Source organism: Carcharodon carcharias, chromosome 29 (genome assembly GCF_017639515.1).
Source record: "Carcharodon carcharias isolate sCarCar2 chromosome 29, sCarCar2.pri, whole genome shotgun sequence".
NCBI classification, from domain to species: Eukaryota; Metazoa; Chordata; class Chondrichthyes; order Lamniformes; family Lamnidae; genus Carcharodon; species Carcharodon carcharias.
The window spans coordinates 2992177-3002697 of NC_054495.1; the positions used below are offsets into that span (position 1 = coordinate 2992177).

General features: G+C 51.5%; 1 protein-coding gene across 1 annotated transcript; it reads right to left on the reverse strand.

Moving 5' to 3' along the window:
- Window positions 1-2507: 2507 nt before the first annotated feature.
- On the reverse strand, window positions 2508-7551 carry LOC121271034 (trypsin-like). The gene is made up of 5 exons (XM_041176727.1): window positions 7512-7551; window positions 7028-7184; window positions 5170-5420; window positions 3628-3764; window positions 2508-2657 (listed from the first exon to the last, which is right to left on the reverse strand). The coding sequence occupies exons 1-5, from the start codon at window positions 7549-7551 to the stop codon at window positions 2508-2510; spliced, it is 735 nt and encodes a 244-aa protein (XP_041032661.1).
- Between the last annotated feature and the right edge of the window lie 2970 nt (window positions 7552-10521).

Genomic DNA, 10521 nt, shown 5'->3' on the forward strand with positions numbered 1-10521 from the left:
TCTTCCTCCGCGCCTTCTTACAGCGCGGGGGCTCTCCCCCCGCCTCACCGGCAGCCGAGATGGCAGTGGCCGCCGGCGTCGCTTCCCCTTGCGGGGAGGGAGATGGAGTGGTGGCGGGGGGAGGAGGGGCGGTGCCAGCCGTGGCCGCTTGGGTGGGGCTCGTGGCCTTGGAGGCGGGGCAGTTCTTCCTCACGTGCCCCGCCTCCTTACAAGCATGGCACCGCACGCCCTCCACGGTCCAGAAGACCCGATAGGCGGTCCCCTCAAAATTGATAATGAAGGCCCCCTCCAGGCACTCCTCCTGGGCCAAGCGGACAAATACCAGGCGCCGGAAGGAGTACACATGGCGGAGGGCCGAGTCTTTGAGGCCGAGCGGGATTGGTGCAACCCCCGACCTGACCTCCCCCAATTTATTAAGGTGGGGGAGGAGGAGCTCACTGGATAGAATAGGCGGGACGTTCGAAATAATAATTCTCTGGGCGGTGGCCTCAAGGGGGTCCACTGCCAGAAAAGTCCCGCCCACAGTGAGTCCTTTTTGCAGGGCGAGGTGCACCGCCCGCTCGGACCTCAAGAAGAATATGGCCTTCCCATACATTTTAGAGGCCGCGACAATGGCTGAGGGGCCGACGACCCCAGCCATAGCCTTTACGCAGGCCTCTATTGTCATTTCAGGGTGAGCATAGCTCTTTACCCCAAGGGCCCTGGTGAGGAGGCGGAATGGTGACAGGGCAGCGGGAGCAGCTGGAGCTGCAGAAGCAACCACCCCCGCATAGGTTTTCTTTTTTTGAGGCCCTGCCACCGGTGACAAAACTGCCTCCACATTAGCCCTCGAGGGCCCGGCCACAGGCGATGGTGAATTGGCCTTAGGGCCAGAGCCACGCCCACCCTGGGAAGGATTGGCCATTTTGTTTGAGGAAAGGGGGTGGGGGAGAGAGGTAGAAACAACCTCCCCTCTTTTAGGCAGGAGAGGAGAGGAGGGAGAGGAGTAAAAGACAGGGAGGCACAGGAGGGAAAGAGGTAAATGTCCAGGTGGGTGTCCTCGATGGTGGATGGACGGTGGGTGGGGGCCTGATGTTCTTCAGGCAGGGGGAGGCGATGTCTTCACCAGCTATTGCTGGTCTTACTGGGAAAAGGGCTGGGTTGGGGGGAGGGGTGGCAGAAAGATGGTTTCAGCACACACACACACCCTCCCTCTCTTCCTTCCCCAACTCCTCTGGCAGTCTTCTTGCCTCCCCCTACAAAACACAGTCCTTAATTGCCCCCACCTTAAACAAAAATACACAGTTCAGACACCCACCTAGGATGTTGTTTTTCAACTCAGTCCTGGCCTCCTTGCCTTCCTGTCCTGTAACAACAGCAGCAACTGTTCTCTTCTCTCCCTCTCTCTCCTTTGGCACCACAGGGGCAAGGCAGCAGCAGCAGCACTGGAGGAGCAGCAGCAGAAGCAGCAGCAGCACACAGCAGAAGCAAAAACCCCAAAGGCAGCAGCAGAAACAGTTGAAACACTGAGGAGGAGCAACACCAACACCACACACCTTCTCTCCTCAGTATCAGGAAACCAACTGAATCCACAATTACCTCCACGAGATCGTTAAGAAAATGAACTCTTGATCTTGAGGTCATAAACCCAGTACCATAACCACTTGGCTGGAATCATACCGAGCACAAAGGAAGATGGTTGTGGTCGTTGGAGGTAGGTCATCAGCGGTCTAGGACATCACTGCAGGAGTTCCCCAGTGTAGTGTCCTCGGCCCAACCATCTTCAGCTGCTTCATCAATGACCTTCCTTCCATCAAAAGGTCAGAAGTGGGGATGTTCGCTGATGATTGCACAATGTTCAGCACCATTCGCGACTCCTCAGATACTGAAGCAGCCCATGTCCAAATGCTGCAAGACCTGGACAATATCCAGGCTTCAGCTGACAAGTGGCAAGTAACATTCATGCCACACAAGTGTCAGGCAATGACCATCTCCAATAGACAGAATCCAACTATCGCTCCTTGCCATTCAATTGCATTATCATTGGTGGCACCCAGCACCCACAGAGCCTTTGAGCAGGGCGGGAGGAATGGGGTTTTGGGGGACAGGGGCTGGCAGAGAGAGTTCCAGATTTTTGTGTAAAGAAGTGACATCACCCCCTGAACGGTCTGGCTCAAATTTTAAGGTTCTGCCCCCTTGTTCTGGACTCTTTCCCCCTCCCACCACCCCCCCACCACCAGAGGAAATAGCTTCTCTCTATCGACCCTATCGAATCCTTTGATCATCTTCAACCACTCGGTTAGTAAACTCAGGCGAACAGGAGCCAAGTTGATGTGATCAAGTGGAGGGGAGAACATTGAGGGTGAGCGTTCCTCAGACTGGAAAAGACAAAGTGTGTTGTATTTTTGCAATTTATTTTATTGATTTTTTACATGAGCTGGCACGGAAAGGTCAGGCCAAGGACGCGGAGCAGAGAATTGTTCAGCACCATATTAGATTGGAGGGTTCTTCCCTACCAAGTGATGACCTCAGTTTGCAGCGATGGTGTCCTGGATCCAGGACATGTAATTGCAGACCTTGGTGTAGACTCCGGGGTAGCCTCTGTCCGCACAGCCATACCCCCAGGACACGATGCCCTGGAGCACTCCATTACACACGACGGGACCACCGGAGTCTCCCTGTGGAAGAACAGCACATCAAATCCATCAGCAGCTCCGCATGGTGAGGTCAGTGCTTAAAGAGAGTTTGAAACCCGCGTGCTCATCGCAAACAGTCAACCACGCCGAATATTGGCCAACCTCACGTGGCACATCTTCCCCCTGGTTCACCTTGCTTTTGTATAGAGACTGTATCATAATAAAACGTCCCCAAGAATCTTCACAGCTATGTTAATCAGACAACATTTGACATGGAGACCCGAAAGGAAATATCAGGGATGGGTGATCAAAAGCTCAGTCAGAAAGGCTGGAGAGTCTTAAAGGAGGAGAGAGAGAGAGCACATGAACAAGAGAGAGACAGAGAGAGGTGGAGAGGGTTAGGGACAGAATTCAACAACTTTAGGCCCCAGGCAACTGAAGGCACGGCCACAATGGTGGAGCGATGGGAATCGGGGAATGGTTACAAGGCCGGAATTGGAGGAGCACAGAGATCTTGGAGGGTTATAGGGGCTGGAGGAGGTTACAGGGATAGGGAGTGTTGTACGGACTGGAGTGGGGTAAAAGAGATAGTGAGGGTTGTAAGGTCTAGAGGGGGTTACAGAGATAGGGAGGGCTTTAGGGGCTGAAGGAGGTTACAGAGATAGGGAGGGTTGTAGGGGTTGGAGAAGTTTACAGTGATAGGGAGGGCTGTAGGTGCTGGAGGAATTTACAGAGATAGGCAGTGTTGTAGGGACTGGAAGAGGTTACAGATATAGGGAGGGTTGTAGAGGCTGGTGGAGGTTACAGAGATAAAGAGGGTTGTAGGGTCTGGAGGACGTTAAGTACACGGTTCAGGAGGGAGGGCCATTCGGTCCATCCTGTGCATGCTGGCTCTCGCAGGGAGCAATCCAGTTGAGCCCCGCTCTTACCGCCTTTACCCCAGCTCCCCTCCCCCCCGTGATAGGGAGGGGGGGTCTCTCTGGGCTGTCTCGTATTGTCCAAGGGCCTGTACCTGGCAAGAATCCATCCCGCCACCCAGATAACCGACGCACATCATGTTGTTGGTGATCAACCCAGGGTAGGAACCTTCACAAGCGGCATTGCTGAGAACCGGCGCATCCAGGCACTGCAGCCGGTCCCCGCTGACCACTAAATCAAAACAAAGGTCAGAGGTTAGAGGGTGCGCGATCTTATCCACACCTACGTGGGGGTCAAAACATTCGATGCTGCACATTCTCACTTCCAACGAATGACCGCGCATTTCCAAAACAACCTCAGCCCTTCTCACAACACCTCACAGCCAGTGACGCACTTTTCAAAGTCTTGGATTGCAGGAGACAGAGCAGCTGGTTTGTGCACAGCAAGATCCCGCGAACCGCAAAGACATAATTACTTGAAGATCTGTTTCGGTGTTGGTGGTGGTGGTGGGGGTGGGGGTTGGGTGCTGGGGGGGTGGGGGATGCCCATTGGTCCAGGTCACAGGGCGCAGCTCCCTCCCTCTCTTCTCCAAAACGAAGGGGCTGGGACATCTTTCACACCAGCCTGAGAAGACCAGGCGAGGGACTGGGCGAGGAAGCGTCTCACCTGAAAAAGACGGCACCGCTGGGTGTGCAGCACTCCCTTGGTGCGGACACCAGGAGGGCTCAGGTTTCTGGAGTGAAGGTTCAAATCCAAGTTCCCCCGGTTCCAAGCAGAGGGGCCTTCGCACTGGATGACACAACACTTAGCGGCTGCCTGAGATCCATAGGGGAAAGCTTCATAGTCTTATCTCAGGGTCAGAGCATCACAGCTTCCAACCCTCAATGCATCGTAATCTCTGCTCACATTTCAAGGTGATGCGGGGGGGGGGGGGGGGGGGGTCTGGGGGGGGGGTGGGGGTGAGCGTGCAGGAGGCGGGGGGCTGGGTGGGGGGAGGGTTCAGGAGGCGGGGGTGGAGGGGCACCGTACTATGACTGGTCAGCACCTTCCACGAGGCTCTAAACCGAGACCTTCAGCCATGAGCTCGGCTGGATGTGGAAGGACCTGTGGGATGGTTGAGGGAGAGCAGGGTGCCCTCGCTGGACCATCATTAGCACCCACCACCCCCACCCCACCTCACCTCACCCCACACCCACCCCACCACCCCACCCCACCCCACACCCACCCCACCACACCACCCCAACACGACTGAGAGCAGTTCGACCAGCCGTGACTCTCAGCGCTATTTGTGGGATCATTCTGTGCACAGCCAAGCAGCTGCGGCATTTAGCTGGAGGTCGACATGCGCTGGGTGTCAGGGTAATGGGTCGGGTGAAGGGACGAGGCGCAAGAGAGAGACGGGAGTTTGCGCTACATCAACAGGAAGAGACGCCGGCCGCATTCAAGGTGAGGAACGTTCTTTGCTGATAAATGTCGGCCTGTTTACTGAAGACCCTGTGGGATTATTGCTATCGGTACAGCTCAGTGTAAGAGCTTCATCTTCCGGCCCATTGCTAAACCCTGACCTCCATCCCACCCTCCCCCAGCGAGCACTCGCAGAGACTCTGGTCGAGTCAGCTCCCTCTCTGCCCCTTACCGTTGGACTCGGTGTCTCCCCAGCCGGCTACCAGGCAATATTCCCCGGTAGAGGCACAGCTTCTCGGCAGGGCGATGGTCCCCACGTTGCTGTTGAGTGCGGCAGGTTTTGACAGTTTGATCAGCATGATGTCGTTGTCCAGGGTGCGGTAGTTAAACCCGGGGTGTCTGATGACTCTGGCGGCTCTAATGAATTGCTCGGTGCCCTCTCTGGCCGTGATGTCGTGCTCCCCCAGACGCACCTGGATACCACTAGGAATAAGATAGAGAACCAGCTTAGAGCGTGACTGTGCTTGATCGGTGGCCAACTTGCTTCAGCCCATTGGCGCGCAGCGCTAACTCAGCTGTTCCCTGTCAGCTTCCTGGGCTTGGAATGACAGTAAAGGGAATGCTAGTCTGTTTTCCACAGGGCAATGATAAGGGCTCGTGACCACTTGGGAAGACAGGAAGAGAGGTCTCTTGGGCCCATCCTCCATTTTTGTTGCCAATGGTAAATGTTAAGTCCCAGTTCACAGCCCTTTCTGAATATCCCTCAGTCCCTTAACTCCCAATTCAGTGTCAATACGTCCAACAGTCTATCATCTGAAGGTCTTCGGGGTGGAGGGGTATTTGTGTGTGGGTCTCATAATTCCACTCCACTACTGTTTAGAGAAAAAGTTATTTTCTTTCCCCCTGTATTCCTGAATCCCACACAGGAGCCAGCAAAATATGAGGCTGCTCGAGAGGCCACAAATGGAGGAGGGTACAGAGGCAGGGAGGGTTGTAGAGGCTCGAGGATGTTCCTGAGGTAGGGAGGGTTGTAGGGACTGGAGGAGGTTACAGAGGTAGGGAGGGTTATAGGGTATGGAGAGGGGTACGTACGGAGCGGGCAAGTGATCATATAATGGTTTGAAAGTAAGGATGAGAATTTTAGAGTCAATGAGTTGCAGACTGGGAGCCAACGGTAATCAGCGAGCAACAGAGGCTGATGAGGGAACAGGAGTTGCTATGAGCTTAGGTATGGGGCAGTGAGGTTTCGGAGACCAGAAGTAGGCGCTGTGTTATGGATACAGTCTCCGCAAAGCCTTGTACAATTGCAGCAAGTCCTGTTTATTCCTGTACTTCAATCCCCTTGCAATAAAGGACAACATGTTGTTTGCTTTCTTTGTGCTCCTTGAACAGTGGGATCTTGCCTCTTTCAACATCAACATTTCTACGTTTCAAGATATTCGACTTTTCTAAATTCGCTTATCAAAGTGAAGAACCTCACACTTCCACACATTATATTTCAGCTATTGTTATTCCGTTGTGCAGTGTCTTTTCGAGAACGCTTTCATTGAATCAGAATTTACCACAGAAACTGGTCATTTGGACCAACTGCGCTGTGCCACTGTTTTACACTCCACTCGAGCCGCTCGTACACCCTCATCCCTCTAACAGCCTTCAAGATCACGGAGGCTGGCCTACAGCGTGCTGGAGTAGTCGAGCTCGAGGTGGATGAGGGTTTCAGCAGTCGATAAGCTGAGGCAAGGGCGTAGTGGGGTGATGTTACGGAGGTTGAAATGGGCTGTCTTGGTGATGGAGATGATAGGGGGATGGATGCTCAGCTCAGGGTTAACTGGACAATGAGGGTGAGAATGGTCTGGTCAGATAGTGACCAGGGAAGGGAAGGGGGGGAATCGATGACTGGGGAACGGAGTTGGTCACGGGGACCGAAGGCAATGGCTTCAGTCGTCCCAACCTTCCCCACACGATGGAAACACAATCTTGGGACCCTCATTGAGAAGCCTGCAAAATTCAAGAACCAAGCTGTCGGTTCGAAGCGTAAACTCTCCCTTTGACCTTTTAACCTCTTTTCACGCAGAGCCCTCGGTACTTGCCCCCGATAGCAGTGAGCGGCGGAGACCACCCATTCGGGGTGGATCAGAGATCCCCCACACATGTGCCTTCCCACGTTGAGAGAGACAATCCAGGGCACTGAGTGCTTCACACACTCGTAACCACCAACAATCTTGTCGTCATCGCGAGGGGCAGCAGCTGTGTAACCAATAGAAGAGAGATCACCATTAAACACTGGAGTAAGCTGAGAGACAAACAGCAGAGAGACAGATGGAGAGACAGAGAGAGAGACAGAGGGAGAGGCAGAGGGAGAGGCAGAGGGAGATAGCGAGTGTGAGGGAGAGACAGCGAGTGAAAGAGAGAGAGGCAGAGAGACAGCGAGTGAGAGACACGGAGACAAAGGGTGAGAGAGGGAGAGACAGAGATTAGGAGAGACAGGCTGGGAAAGACTTCGAGAGGAGGAGCAGAAAGAGTGAGAGGAAAGTCGAAAGAGCCATGGGAAGAAAGGAAGTGGGACACGTTTACCAGCAAAGCCCAGTGACACGGCGAGCAGAAGGATCTTCATTGTTGCTTCAGGTTTTACGATGGCTGACTGCAGACAGCAGGGCTGTTTTATAGGCTGTAGGAGCTCTGCTATCAGAGAATAACACGAAAACTAGATTCATTAATGATCACAACTGGGGGATACGTCCTTGGGAACATGAGGGGCAGGTGTGTGTTTCTCAGTTCTGTTCCCTGGGTTGTTTCAGAGTTCAATAAGTACAGTTCATGAGTGTAAATCTTAGGGTGCGAGACGTTTTACAATTTAGGTAGGTTTAGAACTGGAGTTGGGTTAAATAATTTTCGTATCCCGGACCCTGAAACGAGAGACTTTAACAATAAGAATGGGATCCTTCCATGCACTGTGTGACTATGCTGATTCAGCAAAATTATACTGGGACACAAAGAGTTAAATTACAAGGATTGTTTTCTGGTCTCCTTTTGAGTTACGATGGTTAAGGGGGTGATCGGATTCAGGACTTTTTCACTGATATGAAAGAATTCTCGATAGAGTTATTTTCTCAGGTTGGTGTTGGGGGAGGGTGGAGTCCAGAACAAGGGGGCAGAATCTTAAAATTGGAGACAGGCTGTTCAGGGGGTGATGTCAGGAAGAACATTCTTCACACAAAGGCGGGTGGGAATCTGGAACTCTCCCCACCCACCCCACTCCCACAGAAAAGCATTGAGTCTGGAAGGGGTCAATTGAAAGTTTCAAAACTGAGAGTAAGGGGGAGAGGGTCCAGGATACAAGGGAGAGCTCCCCTGCTCTGATTCAAAATACTCGTTGGCATTTGTACGTCCACTTGAGAGGGAAATGCTTTAATACCCAAGTGACTCCCCCCCTGACCGGGCAGCATGTAGTACAAGGGTATCTGCTACAGCAAGGGTTAATGTGGGACTGCACATTGTGTTTACTGATAACGCATAGCAATGTACATTTATACAGGGTATGGTCCAAGCTAGGCGCTAAATCAATGCTGCCTTCTACACTAGTCTCTGTCCAGCACACGACACTTGCCAGACTTTGATCATGTAACTCCTTACTTCACACTGTGAGCAGGACTGTTCCCAGTCCCACATTAAACCTTGCTGTAGCAGATACCCTTGTACTACATGCTGCCCTATCAGGGGTGCAGTCACTTGGGTATTAAAGCATTTTCCCTCTCAAGTTGCCGTACAAATTCCAATGAGTATTTTGAATCAGAGCAGGGGAGCTCTCCCTTGTATCCTGGACCCTCTCCCCCTTACTCTCAGTTTTGAAACTTTCAATTGACTACTTCCAGCCTCAATGCTTTTTTGTGGGAGTGGGGTGTGTGGGGAGAGTTCCAGATTTCCACCCCCTTTGTGTGAAGAATGTGCTTCCCCACATCACCTCCTGAACAGCCTGGCTCCAATTTTAAGATTCTGCCCCCTTGTTCTGGACTCCCCTTTGCCCCAACACCAGGCTTGGCCTAAATAGCCAAGTGGTTATGGTACTGGGTTTGTAACCCCAAGATCAAGAGTTCAAATCTCACAATGGCAAACTATGAAACAATGTAACTTCATCTGAAACAGATGGAAATGGGTTTGTACTCAAAAGAGTTACATCACTTAAAAGATTTAAAAGATTATCAAGAGTTCAAATCTCACAATGGCAAACTATGAAACAATGTAACTTCATCTGAATAGGAACAGATGGAAACGTGTTTGTACTCGAAAGAGTTGCCCCAACACCAACCTGAGGAAATAGCTTCTCTCTATTGAGAATTCTTTCATATCAGTGAAAAATTCCTGAATCCGATCACCCCCTTAATCATGATAACTCAAAAGGAGACCAGTAAACAATCCTTATAATTTAACTCTTTGTGTCCCAGTATAATTTTGCTGAATCAGTGTCACACAGTGCATGGAAGGATCCCATTCTTATTGTTAAAGTCTCTCGTTTCGCGGTCCGGGATACGAAAATTTTTTAACCCAACTGTAGTTCTAAATCTACCTAAATTGTAAACTGAGTCACACCCGAAGATTTACACTCATGAACTGTACTGATTGACCTCTGAAACAACCCAGGGAACAGAACTGAGAAACACACACCTGCCCCTCATGTTCCCAAGGACGTATACCCCACTTGTGATCATTAATGAATCTTGTGTTCATGTTATTCTCTGATAGCAGAGCTCCTACAGCCTCTAAAACAGCCCTGCTGTCTGCAGTCAGCCATCGTGAAACCTGAAGCAACGATGAAGATCCTTCTGCTCGCCGTGTCACTGGGCTTTGCTGATAAACGTGTCCCACTTCCTTTCTTCCCATGGCTCTTTCGAGTTTCCTCTCACTCTTTCTGCTCCTCCTCTCGAAGTCTTTCCCAGCCTGTCTCTCCTAATCGCTGTCTCTCCCTTTCTCTATGTCTCTCTCACTCTTCTCTCTGTGTCTCTCTCACTTGCCGTTTCACCGCCTCACTCTCTTTAACTCGCTGTCTCTCTCTCTCTCTCTCTTTCTCTCCCTCTCCCTCTGTCTCTGTCTCTCTGTTTCTGCTACTTGTCTCTCAGTTTACTCCAGTATTTAACGCTGATCTCTCTTCTATTGGTACCACAACTGCTGCCCCTCGCGATGACGACAAGATTGTTGGTGGTTATGAGTGTGCGAGGCACTCAGTGCCCTGGATTGTCTCTCTCATTCTGATTCAATGAAAGCGTTCTTGAAAAGACACACTGCACAACAGAACAACAATAGCTGAAATATAATGTGCGGAAGTGTGAGGTTCTTCACTTTGATAAGTGAATTTAGAAAAGTTGAATATCTTGAAACGTAGAAATATTGATGTTGAAAGAGGCAAGATCCCACTGTTCAAGGAGCACAAGCTCGACTAATCCATCATGCTGTAATCCAGCCTCCGTGATCTTGAAGGATGTGTTTCTGGGATGAGGGTTTGCGAGAGGTTCAAGTGGATCATAATGAATGACAGAGCAGCCTCGAAGGGCCGAACTGCCTTCTCTTGCTCCTAGTTTCAATGGACTCG